General features: G+C 29.9%; 2 protein-coding genes across 2 annotated transcripts; both read left to right on the forward strand.

Annotated features, from left to right (window-relative positions):
- The first annotated feature begins 8416 nt into the window (after positions 1-8416).
- On the forward strand, positions 8417-10924 carry LOC130933210 (U-box domain-containing protein 6-like). Its single transcript, XM_057862758.1, has 4 exons — positions 8417-8754; positions 9608-9793; positions 9885-9992; positions 10408-10924. Exons 1-4 carry the CDS (start codon positions 8677-8679, stop codon positions 10837-10839), a joined length of 804 nt encoding a protein of 267 aa, XP_057718741.1. The 5' UTR covers positions 8417-8676; the 3' UTR covers positions 10840-10924.
- A 950-nt stretch (positions 10925-11874) lies between these two features.
- Positions 11875-14949, forward strand: LOC130936177 (pentatricopeptide repeat-containing protein At1g05670, mitochondrial). The gene is made up of 3 exons (XM_057866204.1): positions 11875-12498; positions 12958-13477; positions 13631-14949. Exons 1-3 carry the CDS (start codon positions 11924-11926, stop codon positions 14672-14674), a joined length of 2139 nt encoding a protein of 712 aa, XP_057722187.1. The 5' UTR covers positions 11875-11923; the 3' UTR covers positions 14675-14949.
- Positions 14950-15542: the final 593 nt, after the last annotated feature.

Here is a 15542-nt window from a genome sequence, read left to right on the forward strand (position 1 = left end):
GAAGCAATGAAATCAACACAACAACAAAAACCATCAGAGTTCAGCCAGCTAAGCGTGGTGGACAAATCAGGTGAAGAAAAAATTCCAGAAAATAAAACAATTGCTGAAATTATCAAAAAATCCACCCAAGATAAAAAATATTATGTAATTTATAATGGCCCCATGAAAGGAGTATATGATGCCTGGGAAAAAGCAGCACCATTTACACATCAATTAAGGATAATTCATAAATGAGGGTTTTTAACACTGGAAGAAGTAAAGGAATCTTTCAGGGAATATGAAGCTCTTCATCCAGAGCAAACCCTAAAAAGAGCAGATAAAGCTCCAATTCAAACCCAGAGAACAGGAATAATAAGAAACATTCCTACAAGGGCTGAAATCAAGGAAAAGAAAAGGGTTTGTAGATCAAATCTCAGAGAAACCCTTAACATAGTCCTAAATTGGACTGAAGAAAAAAGAGCAATCTTGGGATATTATCCTATTGCCAAAGAACAAAGCTGGTTATATTTCCAGATGCTTCCCCATCTGACACCTATCAGTTTTTCCAGTATGGATTAATTGATACAATTTTAATTTTTAATGACTTGAAAATTATTAGTGATGAGTTTCCTGCAGGATTCATTGATGCAGTAAAGAGATTTAAAAATATGATTGACAACGTAAATCCAAGGGATATATCCCTAAAATTTACGAATAGTCAACCTATTTTTAATGAAGATGAAGAATGCTTAGTTCCAGCACATCAAGTAATCTTCATGTCCGTCTTCCCAGGAAATTTTCAACCAATTGATCAAGTTCAAGATTTAACAATCTACAGTCATGAAGGAAGACTAGCCAGCACACTAGCAAGGGTCTTCGAAAGAACTCAAAAGATAACAAGAGAATCTCACACAAGAATCAATTATAAAAGCAGAAATACTTTGCTTGTGTCCAGTAAAAGGAATGAAATTGAAGAAAGAGAGATGAGACTCTTAGTGGAATTTGAATCAGCATTCTACAACTTATCTGGACTCTTAGAAAAGCTCCTCGAAGGGATAAAGAGGAATCTCTGCTATTTGATAAAAGACAGAGAAGACCACAAGTACCAGCTATGTGTCTCAGAGTTATCTGAAGAAAGCAATAATGAAACGGAATCAACCCACATGATAAAGGAAGGAGACAACGCATCTGAAGGCCACATAATGAAAGAGGAGGACAGCACATCTGAAGCATCTCTCAACATTATTGCATAATGACGTAAGCGCTTAGGTCATAGAGCACCAACAATGTAGCTGGTGCAAGATAATAAACAATGACATAAGCAATGACGTCATAAGAAGGGTAAGGATGGGAATTGTCCATCAGACCCAACCATTATAAATAGGTTGCTTAGGCAATTGTAGAAATCATCAAACCATAGAAAGCAGGAGGCTAAGAGTACTCATATGCTAGGAGAGTAAGGAGGAAGCTGCCGAGGCGATTCTATAGTTTGAAGAAGAATTCCCTTAGGAAAAACCAATTCTAAACTCCCCTCTGGGGTTAGTATCTACAATCTTCCCTTTGGAGATAAAAACATCTTATGTAAAATATACTAAATAAAGGAAGTTTTTCTCCAGAAAGGTATGCCTTTATCCTAATTTCTTAGTTATGAATTATTTAGAAAGTTTAGAATTAACAGAAGAATCTGATTATTATAGATTAACTGCTTTATTAGATAATGAAAGACAGGCTGTTCTAAAAACAGAATTAAATCTCAAATCAAATGAAAATTTCAATAAACAAAATCTTTTAAAAGAAGTTTTTAATAGAAAAAATATAATATACTATGAAAAAATTCAACTTGAAGCCCCTATAAAGATAAAATCCGCCAATGGAGAACTTGAAATAGCTTTGATAAATGATGAAGAATTGAGTAAACAGATTGAGAAAATTAAGGATCAACAAAAAAGATCTAAAATTGGATGGATTCATATTAGTACTATACAAGTCTTAATCAAATCTACATATATGAAAGGAATTAATTCACCAATAAGCTTAGCAATTTGTGATAAAAGAATTACTAATGACCCAATAGATCAAATAATTGGAATTGTTCATGGAAACTTGGCAAACGTAAATGTTAAATTCAATGCCCATCTTGGATATGCTATACCTTTATCAACTGAAAACCTTGGAAGATCTATAAGTTTGGCTTATAAATTTCATAGAAAGAATCTAATGGAACAAGACGATGAACCTTTTTCAATTACATATGCAATAAATCATGCTTTAACAAATAGCCATCATAGTATAATATTTAAAAACAGAGAAAGAATTTATGTTGATGAATTATTTCAGAAAATTGTAAAAACAGAAATACCAAAATATAAAGCTATTGAAAACCCAGTTCTATTATTAAAAGAACCATCAGAAAAATTAGTTTCATCAAATTTTCAAATAAGAGAATCTAAAATTAATAGCCCTTTAAGTTTATCAAAGTTAAAGATTAAAGAAGAAAAATTCTGAAATAAAAGAATTAACAAAAAAGATCGAAAAATTAAATGAAACCCTAAACATTAAATTATAACAATAAATAAAGAAAAATATATGTAACTTATCAAGACAAGAAACAAGAGCTCTTTGAAAGAGAAAATCGGTTGAATTATTTACAGTTTTCTGAAATAAATCAAAGAGCATTTGAAGCTCTAAAAATAATTTATGACAAGTTAAAAAGAGAAGTCGAAGAACTAGAAAAATTAATAGAATCTCTAGAAAATAGTGATGAATCAATGATAGAATTTGCAGAAATTTGAAGATAAATAATGAAGCATACAAAGATTGAAAGACCAGAAAATAAAATAAATAGAAAAAGGGCGAAAAAATTAAAAAGTAAAATAAAGGAGTATAAAAGGGAATTAAATAATCTTCAGTTTGAAATTAATGACCTTATAATAAAAAGGATAGAAATAAGAATAAATATAAACAAGTTGGAGCTAAACTTAAAAAATTTATAAATGCCTGGAAAACCATATTATGACTTAAAAGAATTAAAGCTGTTGAAAGAAAAAATGGAGAATGAAGTTGAAAAATTAAAAAGATATTTAGAAACAACAGAAAGTGTAGAAATAAAAGAGGTTATTGAAGATTTGAAAAATTATATTAAAGAAAAAGACAACCAGATAAAAGATTTTATATACAATAATCCATGCAAAAAAGAATATTATAAACTAAAACAAGATTGAAAAACTATAAAAATGAAATCAGAATTAGTAGAAATTGTCAATACTTTTTATGAAATTGTAAACTATAAAGAACTACCAATCAAATCTATACAAATTATAAACTTATTCGAAGCAAAATATGAAGAGTTAATAGAAATTTTGAAAATAGAAATTTTGAAAAAGAAATTACATAAAAAAATTGGTATCAGAGCCAAGTTAACGATTAAGGGTAACACTTTCTTTTTAAACAACACTTTTAATGACACGCTTTTTCAGCCACAAAAGGACAAAAATCTGTACAGACACATCTGTACACTAGATGGCCCCATATAATATATATGTAACAAAAATTCATTGGAAACAAACATATAAAATTATTGAAGACAGAATAAAATCTCTTCTTCAACAATCTTTCTCTCCAAGTTCAATATCACACTATCTACTTCTTTAAGCTGGTAGCAGTATTATTCTAACTTTTTTTTTTGGCATCGTATTTTTTTTATTGTTTATTCTTGTTTCTCGTGGAGGTTTGTCTTTGGCTACTTTGAATTTGACCGAGTCAACAGAGCTGCAATCCCAAAAATAGTAGCAATCTTGTTCTTATTTGTCTACAAGGACCAATTTTTAATAAATCAAGGACCAATTTTTTTATTTTTTTTAAACAAAAAAGTTGAACACAGTAAACTAAAAAAAAAACCGAAAACACCAAATTAACAACTAAAAATATAATCAAATAAAGAATCTCAATTCGCAGTTATTTTTTACATTGCTATTAATAATCATAAAGGTTAATATTCAATACTATTCTACTCTTGTTTTTCTCTACATTCGAATTTTTGTTTTTGAAGATCCTAACATTGGTTTTTAGTCGAATATTTTAGATGACACCAAAAAATCTAACTTTCTTTTAAGATATTTTTCTCCAATTTTTAAAATATTGCTAAATTGTATCTAAAAGAGATTATAGTCTACTACTAGAAGCAGTTAACTAGATACATTAATACATTGTATCTATCAAGTAAATTTAGAAGTCACAAAAAAAAATAATAAAAAATATTCTCAAATTATTTTTACATAATATACAAATATTATCATCTTAATCAACAACATTTAATTTACACAATATTTTCTTAATATTAACTTTGTTAATTTAGATAAACCAAATAAATAATTCAACTCTTAAAACAAAATCTCTTCAAATAATACTAGTAAAATTATAATTTGTTATATTCTTTGAAAGTATTTCAGCTTACATTACACACAAAAAATTAGAAGGATAAACATTTATTTTATCAAACAGTTTGATCCTTTTTTTAGTTATTAATCTGATTGATTGTAAAATTTCATCAAATTAAATAACTAGTTCCAACTCTTCCTCCTCCGGCTATTAAAATTTTCATATCTGTAAAAAAAAAAAAATAAAAAACTAAAGAGAGATTTTTTTTGGATGTACTCATTGATTCATACATAGAAATCTAAAGAGAGAGAGCCTATCAAGTATCAATTAACCTTAGTCTTTTATTCCTTTTCATTTTTCGTCTTGATTATTGACCCTAGTTAATTTAAATCTATTATTCCCTTATCGTAATTGTTTGTCCTTTTTCTTCTATCATTTCGCCGTTCAATTATTGCTGCAATAGTATTTGTGGGTGTTTTTTTCTTTGGGAATATTTTGATTCAACTCCTAAAGTCCATTATGACAGTCTTTTAAAACCTTTGAGATTGTATGTTATTAAGGTAAAAGAAAATGTAAATGCTTTTTTTAATGTGCTATTTTAAAACTATTATGTACATTTTGGTTATGTATTTCTTTTTTACGATGTTTTTTAATTTGATAGGTCAAACATTAATTTATTACAAATTTAAATTTTATTTAAATGTTTATGATTGACTAATAAATTATTACATGTACATAATAAAAATTAAAATTCGAATTCTCACCACATACTAAAATAGACAAATAAATTAATTACTCTACCAACCTAAATTGGTTACATTTTGATTATGTATGTTGACTAGGGCTGGAAGTGAGTCAAGCCAGCTTATAAGCTAGTTCGAGCTCGACTCGTTAATAGCTCTATAAGCTAAGCTCGTAAGCTGGTGAGCCAAGCTTGAGCCTGAAATTGAGCTCATAAATTAAATGAGCCAAACTTGAGCTTGGATAAGCTCAGCTCATTAGTTCGTGAGCTGGCTCGATTATATATATAATTATTAATACACATATCCTATATGCATCTAGTCTATACTTTTAATATTATATATATACATATAAAATAGTAATATATAATTATATATATTAATGATCTTAATTATTTAAAATTTTATATTTATTTATTATATATAATTTTGATGTAAAACATAAATAAAAAATTTATATTTATTGATAGATAAACAATAATTGTTTTTTCAAATATTTTTTAAAATATATAAGTTATAATTTATTGATATAAAATTATAGATTATGTATTTATATTTCTATTATTTGAGTCAGCTCGTGGCCTTTTGGTGAGTCGAGTTTAAGTTTAAGAGATAAGTCCAATTATTAATGAGTCGAGTCATAAGCCAAACTCAATTTCAATGAGGTCAAGCTGAAGCTCAACTCAACTCACTTCCAGCCCTAACGTTGACATTTCTTATTAGGTGCATATCAATGATGGGGCACTTACTCAGTTAATCCATTGGGAGAAAGTGAGAAACTATGTATAACAATTATTTCTTATAATTATTTTTAATATATATAAAATATTTTTTCAAATCTATCCACAGTAGTTAGTTGACTATCTTCTAGCCTTATTTTTATTGGATGAGGAATCCACGAGCCACTTTCCGGCAATATTATTATTTTTTTTAATTATTATTATTATTACTATTTTCTGTATTTTCCACAAGCTATATATCTAAGGCTAGCAAGAGTAGAGTTCCCTTTCGAATATGCAACAATAATATTCCATAATGTCAATTACGTACAGAATTACCTGGTCAACATTTCAAATATTATTATTCCTATTACATATTTATAGTAGTAATTGATTGACATCGACAATTCTTAAAACGCGTTTCTAGCACAAATAATCCAAACCTTATAATTAGAAGAGAGACAAGATAATAGACTTGTAAATCAATATAACAATATTGCATTTTAATTATTGTTGAAATAAATTTAAGATGACATTAAAAAAAATAAACTACTATTTATTTAATTTTCCGTGTATATAAAAACAACTAAACCTGAATTCGAAGTGTATGAACATTTTATTTTATTTTTAAACTAGTCTTAAACCTTGACTGTGATGAATCCTTGATTTTCTCAAATTAAATTCGTATATTTTTCAGACAAAAAATAAATATATCTCTTTAATCTTTGAATTGATATGGAAATTGACGAAAACATCGCGTGAAATTGTACCATCAGAAAACTACACTGGAGGAAGAAACAAAAACCAACTTCTGGCTTAGAATATCACCCAATGAATTGAGTTAAAATGACATCAAAATGTTGAGACATTATAATCAAAACTATATGACAAATAATTAATGTGAGATATTATGTTAACAAGCTAAGGTAGTCACTATATATTATATATGCACAAGACCTTAGCATCAAAATTTTAATTTCATTTTGTACGTTTTCTCTTGTTGGTTAGTGGTTCAATATAAAAAATGTGGATAATCACATTTAATTTGTTCTTTATTGGGACTTCACCAATCATATTTATATAATCTATTATCATATATTGGGTCATGTTTTCTCATTGAGTCAACAAAGACCGGCCAGGAGATAAAATTTGTCGTTATGAATTGCAGAATAGAAAGTTCTAACACACCAAACATACAACGTAATTTTCCTTCATTTATTCTATTCGCCATAAGGGTCCCAAAGTCTTCTTTAATTTTTTATTTTTTTTCCAATTAATTCTCGAGAAAGGGAGAAGTTGACTTTATAATACTTGGTCTGTTGGTGGTTGTTTGTCAAAAAAAGTGAACAAACAAGAACTTTCTCAATGTTTTTATTATTTATTATTATTAAAACCTTCTTAATTATACATGCATAATCCATCATTTATTTAATTCATAAAACTATTAAGACACAAATAATGGTTGAATAATGTTGTTAAAAAATTATACTGATTTTATCAAAATTAAACATATTATTTAGATGATTTCTAATCTTCTTTTTGCAATTCGGAGTTTAAAAATCAAATAATTAACTTTGGTGTGTTAATTTGGCTCTAATTTATGTTGGAACTTGTTTTAAAATTTAATGATGCATGCAGATTATAATTCTTTTTTATTTTTACATAAAATAACCATTCATAATTTTCAACAATATATGTAAGTCATTATGATTATCTCGTCAAGAAAGAAATTAATTAAAATTACTAATTTAATTTTATACAAACAATAAATTATATATTGTTATATTAGTAAAAATAACTAATTTTTAAATTTATTACTTAAAAAATTATTTAAATACATAAATTTTATTGAATGACTGTATAAATTTTTTTACTTGTTGATATATCAAAATTAAATTTTAGAATTAATAGTAATAAAGAGTTAATATATATCACATAGATAAAACAATTTAAAAATAAAAAATTAAACTTTAAAAAGTTACGTTGTTTTTTTTTTTGTCATTATACTATTCACACACACCGAACTCACTCATACTATGAGATTCTTAGACCTCATTCCAATCTTAGTTGAAATTATAATCTTAATAAAGTTTGATAAAAGAACTATACATTCTCCATTTGTGCAAACCTCACCTGCAAAAAGTTAAGTTGTTTACAACAAGTGATAATTAAGTTAAATTCCAGATCACCATTCAAAAAAATAAGTACAATATAATTTATTTTGAATAATAGTTAGAAAAATACTAAAAAATTATCAGAATTTATTAATTTTAATTATCAGTTAGTTATTATTAATTTTAAAAATTTATAATAAAATATATTATTAAATTATTAGATTAAAAAATTAAAATAATAATTAAATAATAATAAAAAATAATAAATTTTGATGACTCTAATATTTCTCTGATAGTTATTCAAAAGTTTTAGACATTAAGTCGAAATAATTATTCGAGTCTTTATAAAATATTAATGCAAATCTGGATTCCACCGAAGAATAATCAAATTCAGTTTAATAATTAAAAAACTCCAATTTATTTTATTTTTATTTATAGGCTTATATATATAGGCCCTCGACCTAGCTAAAGCCAAATGCCTCAATTATTATTTTGGTAGGGTGACACAACTAAATAACAAATTAAATAGCATACGGTTCATAACAGACATTTTATTAAAGAACCAACCCCATTGAAGAGAGCAGGGACATTGTCTTAGCACTAAAAATAGCACACATCATCTTCTCTTCTTAAATTCTTTGGTTGCTAAGAAAAAGTACTTCATTCAACCACTTTCTCCTTCTTCTTGCTCTAACTCTTTAACTTAATTTGTTAGTTCTATCAAGTAAATTAAACTAAACCGTGGTGATGATTGCTGTTGATGAGTTAGTTCATAATAAAGGTGCTAAAGCTTTGGAGAATCCAAATCCTTGTAAAGATCTTAAGGTACATACCTTCATTATTCAAATCTCTGTCTTTGGTTATGAATTATTGAACTTTCATGAATCTCACTAACTACCAAGAAACTTTGGGTTTTCAGAGATGGGTATATAGGATTTGTCATACTTGTCAAATTTAGGACCAACCATTTTCTATGGATATCTGAAAATTCATAGAATTTTTTTGTAGGAAAATATAATTCCAAATTTAAGAATGAATAGCTAAAAGAGCCATAGTTTAATTTCTTTCTCATTTTCAAACCTAAGATATTTTGACTTATTCATGTTATTTATACACACAAAAAAATAATTAGTAAATTAGTTATTTGTATAAAACATATATTAAAACATAAAATATACATTAAAAATAAATTAAATAATATATATTACTTGATTTAGTACTTAATTTTTTTGTATACATATAGTATTTTTTATTTTGACTTATGCATTTTTTTCTCTATTATTATTTGTATTGAATGAAAAAAGAATTCAATAATTGATGATGATTTCTTTGTGAAAAAAAAAAGCATAATAATGTTTTCTTTTTAATAAGTATGATCACTATATTGAGTTAGTCTAATATAATATATAGTTATAATAGTTAGCAAACTCATTTTCTCTTGAATTTTAGAATATAAAAAGAAAAAAGGAATTAAAAGAGAGCATATCAGCATAGTATCTTAGAATTAAGTAATAATTTCATAAGCTTAGGTATTATAAATTTGTAAACAAAAGGAATTTTTTTATTTACTAAGAATTTAATTAGCTGGAAAATGTGCTATATAGTGTATATGAGATGAAATAATGCAAGAATATCCATATATATGAATAAGAAGAACCTGCATGTGATTGTTGTGCAGGTACATCTTTCAATATGCTTGGAACTTCAGAAACTCGTAGATAGAATCTTGCACATAATATTAGCTACTGAATCAGCCAGACCAAATTGTACTTTAGCCATAAAAGCACTCTGTTCATTACACCTCCATTTGAACAAAGCCAACTCCATTATCAAACACTCTTCTGAATGCAGTAAACTCTACCTGGTAAAATTATAATAATTGTATCCTCATCATATACTCTAGTAATAAATATATTTTTGCAATAACTAACTACATATTTCACTGCTTAATTTAGGCTATGACATCACATAGGATACTTTCAAGATGTGAAAAAATTCGAAATGCATTTGAGTTATACTTGACTCAAATTCAAAGTGCTGTTCCATTGTCCTTGGCTGCTGAGGTTAGTATGTAACACACAGAATTGTTCTGTGATCTCTTTTATACATATCCATCCTTGGCATAAGTTTTCATAACATCTGAGTATGTATTCCACATATTGTTTGTATTTTTATGTTCTAAATTTTTAGAGTGTCAGGGATATGAAAAGATTAATTACAAGAATATTCTAAAGTGACTGAGCAAGGACAACATGTTATTTAAATAGGATGTTCTAATTATAAATGTTTTAATTAATTAGTGTACTTTAAGTTACTTGTAGCTTAAGGAAGTTCCTTTTCTTTAAGTTGTTATTTTTGTCAACATAATGAGACATAATTAAGTGCATATGCAAAACTACTTTATAATTAACATCGTGTTGTTATTACAAGTCAGGTATTTGCTTAACCTATTAATTAACATAACGATTTCGCTTACAGATATCTGGAATACTCCATGACCTTAAGGATACAGAATTTTCCCCAGAAATTGAAGAAGTTGAAGCTAGGAAAGCAATTCTAGCATTGTATGAGAAGGACTTTAATGATTCAGCTTCTTCTATGGAGAATGCAGAACTTGAAGCCATTCAAATTGCAACTTCAAGGTTGAAAATAAACTCTACATTCTCTCTCATAGTAGAGAAAGCATCACTTAGGAAGCAACTTGATCAAGTTATTAATAATGACACAAACCAAAAGGAGAAGCAACTTCTACAATACCTTTTGTATTTATTGATGAGATATGGCAAATTCATTCATCAAATTGGAAGCAACTCTTTGGATCATGACTTAGTTGTGGATAAAGAACATAGTCATCAAGTTATGGAATCAATTGACAATGTAGTTAGAGACTTTGAAGTACTTAGTACTTGAGGTTATATAGGTCAACTTTTGTTCAAAACTTATCCAACATTAGTTAGGAATAAAAAGAACCCTCAAGGTTAAAAATTTTATGAAAGTGTCTTTAGGACACTTGTTAACAAAATACTATTAATTTTTATTTGATTAGATTAAGATTATTTTAATTTTTTTTCTAATTATATTTCTCTAGGCTACTAAGTTATTGAAAATGTGTGTTAATCATTTAATAGCCATATGATGTAACAAACTAAATGTATAACAACTTAAGGTTTGACCCATTTTCACATCTAGGATTTTTGTTAACATCATGCTTCTTGTATTGTTATCTATAGTCTATTGGAGATTAGAATTTAGAACTACTAAAAAGTTTTAATGTTATCTTCGCTCTTTCATCTTGCAAAATATTCAACAAAAACCAGTAATTTAGTGGTTAAATTTGAGTTTGAAGTAGTGTATTTCATTTGTGTCCTCTCCCTTAACTATCTTTAGTTAAAAAGAAATCACCACAAAGAAATTAGAGTGAGAGAAAATAGAATAAAAGACTATTTTGGCTTTTCAAAAATTTAATTTACAATAAAAAAAATAGGATCTTAACCTTTGAAGTTTATCTTTATCGAAATAAAATGCACCAAATATAAAAAAGCGTATTCTAAAAAAATAGAAATCAAATTTTTGACGTAATTTTTTAAAGGGTTTTTTCGGGTTTTTTTTTATGGAAATGAAAACTAATAAAAATTAGAAAAATGTTTAGATATCCAAATTTACCTTAATTTTTTAATATATCTTCTAAATAATTATATAAATGTTTTTGCAAAAAATGGATCAACTGCATGAAGTAGTTACCATTTATGAAAAAGTTTCATTCTTGAAGAATTAACTGATACTTTTTCTTTTCGAAGGCCTTTTTGGCGTTAGTATTCTATTGGGCGTAGGCCCACCATAGAGAGAACAGAAAAAGCATTGGGCCTAAACAAAAAATTATTTTATTTTATATTTTGGTGCATTTCCATTCTTGTCCTTCTTCTTCCCCGAATCTAAAACCCTACATTCCAAAACTCACATCAGAAAGCAAAGTCTGCAATTCATTCGCACAGAAATGAGTTGGAGAACTCTATTCTCCAGACACAAAAAACTCACTCCATTCTTACAATTATCCCAAAATGCCCCTTTTCGCTCTTCAATATTCCATCCACTACCCTTTCCTCCCTCCACCGCCACCGCCACCTCCAGGAACTTTCACTCCTCCCGAGTCACCGCCCAACTCGGCGCCCAACTCGGTTCCCAGCTCAGAAACTCTCTCGTCCATTCAGGCTCCATTGCCGACGAAGAAGACGCCGATGGAACCATGAACGAGTTCTTGTCCCGATTCGTGTGGATGATGCGGAAGAAGGTTCGGGAATCGTATCCTGATTCCGACAAGGGAACTGTCGACACCATGCTCCTCGTGATCGTCGAGCGCGTCGTTTCGGAGCTCGAGAAGGGAGGGTTCGATGGCGTCCTTGGGGCGGCGACGGCGACGTTTCGTCCCGGTGACAACGGCGATTTCAGCGAGGATTTGTGGAGGACCGTGTGGGAAGTGAGCAACAATGTGATCGAAGGAATGAATAAGGAGAGGAAGAAGGAGAAGATGAAAGGTTTCTTGCAGTGTGATGAGGTGAAGCAGATGTGCAGGTTAGTTGGTTAAGTTGGTTATTTATTCGGATTCAGATTTGAATTCAGTTATTAGTTAGTTAGTTATTTTTCCTGTTACTGAGGCAGTTATGGTTAGTTATAAGGATCATAATAACTATGGCCTCTCTCAAAATATTGGAGAAATTGTTGCGTCTAAAATTCATTGTTTTTGGATGCAATTCGTATCCAGATACGTTATTTAAAAAAAAAATAAAAGAATTAATCTGTCAGAAGCAAGATTAATTTTATGAAATTGAGTAGGTGTGATTAGTTTCAGGGGATCTTTAAGTATTAGTTACTTTGAGAATGTTATTTAAGACTTTGTATCTATCTACATTTATATATAAACTGCAGATATGAAATGATTGATCATAACTCTTTCTGTATGCTTTTGCGATAAATTTCAATGATTATTAAACTCATCATTTTGCCCTCAAACTATGTGTTCTATACAATAAGGTTTGCTGGCGAGGTTGGAATACGAGGGGACTTGCTTAGGGAGCTGAGGTTCAAGTGGGCACGTGAGAAGATGGAGGAGCATGAATTCTACGAGGGTTTGGAGTGCATGAGGAAAGAAGCCGAAGCTGAAGAACATGAAGAGGAGGAACAAAGGGGTACAGAACATGGGGATGCTGGTGTTGGTGTTGCTGAGGAAGGGGGTAAGGTTGTTGGACTTCCCAAGAGGAAGGGGAAGATAAGGTACAAGATTTATGGGCTCGATTTATCTGATCCAAAGTGGGCACGTGTGGCTGATAGGATCCATGAGGCAGGAGAGGTCATGTGGCCAAAGGAGGCAAAGCCAATAACTGGGAAATCCAAGATTGTTACCGAGAATATTCTGAAGTTAAAGGAGGAGGAGGGCAGTGATGAGTTGTTGAGGCTGTTAGCCGAGTGGGTGGAGCTCTTGCAACCCAGTAGGGTTGATTGGAAGAGCCTGCTTGACGGATTGAAACAGCAGAATCCACCCTTGTACTACAAGGTGTGTGTCAGTGGTTTAATATAGTTATCTTATTTTACGAAACCATCATTATAGTACATTTATTTTCTGAAGTGAATTATTTAAGTTATGATGGGATGAGGTGGTACTTATTTTGATGTTGAATTAATTTTTTTTCAAATCGTGTGTTTCCAGGTGGCGGAAATTGTATTGACTGAAGATTCTTTCCAAACAACTATATCTGACTACTGTAGGCTTATTGATGCCTATGCTAAAGAGAATCGGTTTGAAGATGTTGAGAGGATGGTAAAGAAGATGAACGAAAAAGGTATGGTACCAGATGCCTCAGCAGCAACCGAATTGCTCCACATGTACTGCAAGGCGGGAAATCTTGAGCGCGCAAAACAAGCATTTGAAATCTTGAAGGCCCAAGGCTTCCAGCCAAACGTAAAAGTCTACACCGCACTGATCATGGCCTATGTAAATTCCAACGATCCGGCAAAGGGTGAATATCTTCTTAGAGAGATGGATACAAAAGATGTTAAACCAACTAAGGAAATATACATGGCACTGCTGCGAGCATTTTCTAAACGCGGTGAAGTTACTGGAGCTGAACGGATTTCTACAATGATGCAGTTTGCAGGATTCCAGCAGACTAAGGAGACATGCACATTACTTGTTGAGGCACATGCAAATGCAGGTAACCCAGATGCGGCTAGAAGGAACTTTGATTACATGAAAAACTTGGGGCATAAGCCTGATGATAGGTGCACTGCTAGCATGATTGTGGCTTATGAGAAGAAAAACTTATTGGACAAGGCATTAGAACTTCTTTTGAAGCTCGAGAAGGATGGGTTTGTGCCTGGGGTTGCAACTTACTCTGTTCTGGTAGATTGGATGAGTAGGTTGCTGCTCGTTGATGAGGCCGAACATCTTTTAGGCAAAATTGCTCAGCAAGGTGAGGCTCCTCCGTTTAAGGTTCAAGTGAGTCTCTGTGATATGTATGCGAGGGCAGGAAATGAGAAAAAGGCCCTTCAAGCTCTTGGTGCTGTCGAAGCTAGGAAGGATGAATTGGAACATGCTGATTTCGAGAGAATAATCCAGAGCCTTCTTGCTGGCGGGTTTGAGCAGGATGCGCGAAGAATGTGTGGCATCATGGAGGTGCAGGGTTTCGCTCTATCGGAATCCCTGCGGATGGCCCTTTTGAAACCTAGCCGCAAATTCCCAAAGTTTAGATAGTTTAGGACTGGTTTTGGAGTTATGAGAAGAGCCATTTTTATCTGACCAACAAATGCAGCCTGTCTTATAAAGGAAGCCATGGTCTTTTGGATTGACCATAGCAATAAAGCATTGAGTTTTTGCTTCGTCAGCTTCTCATTTTTGTATTATGTTTTTGAATTCTCCCCTTGTAACATGTCTGCAAGATGTTCAGATTAGTGATTTACTTCACTCATTTTTCTTATTCTTTTGAACTTGGCCTTTCACTTTTGTACAATATAATTCAATTTTCTATAGCCTATTGATTATGTATACATACGGAATTAAAATTAACTTGTAATAAAACGACATAAGAAGTCATTTAAAAAATAAAAAATGCTTGAAAATGAAGTTATTATGTTTCAATACAAAAAAGCTTAGTATCTTCATATTTGTTTACCTGTCCTACGAGGTTTGCGAAATTCGAATGGTGTGTGTATCTTGTATCTAAGGTAGCGTATAAATTTTGTTTTCCATTTTGTCCATGGATATTTTTTATTCCACTGTTACCCTTCTTATTTTTTCTATTGCGTTGTTCTCATAGAGGTACTTTTTTCTTCTTGCTCTTTCTCTATCTTTTTCTTTTCCAGATATTCTCTCCTTTCCGTAGAAACTTTTATTGGGGTAGATAATTTCTTTTTTTATCGTTTTTACTTTAATACCATTTTAACTTTGTATTATATTATTTGATTTGTAATAAAAATAATAACAAAAATAATTAATCTTAAAATTTTTGAAAAATAAATATTATCAAAAGTAAAATTGATTTTTTAAAATACTAAAAAATAATTTATAAATTGTAATTGATTTTATATAATTTAAAGAAAATTCAGTTTTTGATAAAAAAAAT

This window comes from Arachis stenosperma, chromosome 6 (genome assembly GCF_014773155.1).
Source record: "Arachis stenosperma cultivar V10309 chromosome 6, arast.V10309.gnm1.PFL2, whole genome shotgun sequence".
Taxonomy (NCBI): domain Eukaryota; kingdom Viridiplantae; phylum Streptophyta; class Magnoliopsida; order Fabales; family Fabaceae; genus Arachis; species Arachis stenosperma.

Coding starts and splice junctions, on each gene's coding strand:
- LOC130933210 (XM_057862758.1), top strand. CDS start 8,677: ATGATTGCTGTTGATGAGTTAGTTCATAATAAAGGTGCTAAAGCTTTG. Junction 9,794..9,884: donor AATGCAGTAAACTCTACCTG/GTAAAATTATAA, acceptor TGCTTAATTTAG/GCTATGACATCACATAGGAT. Junction 9,993..10,407: donor CATTGTCCTTGGCTGCTGAG/GTTAGTATGTAA, acceptor TTTCGCTTACAG/ATATCTGGAATACTCCATGA.
- LOC130936177 (XM_057866204.1), top strand. CDS start 11,924: ATGAGTTGGAGAACTCTATTCTCCAGACACAAAAAACTCACTCCATTC. Junction 12,499..12,957: donor GAGGTGAAGCAGATGTGCAG/GTTAGTTGGTTA, acceptor CTATACAATAAG/GTTTGCTGGCGAGGTTGGAA. Junction 13,478..13,630: donor ATCCACCCTTGTACTACAAG/GTGTGTGTCAGT, acceptor GTGTGTTTCCAG/GTGGCGGAAATTGTATTGAC.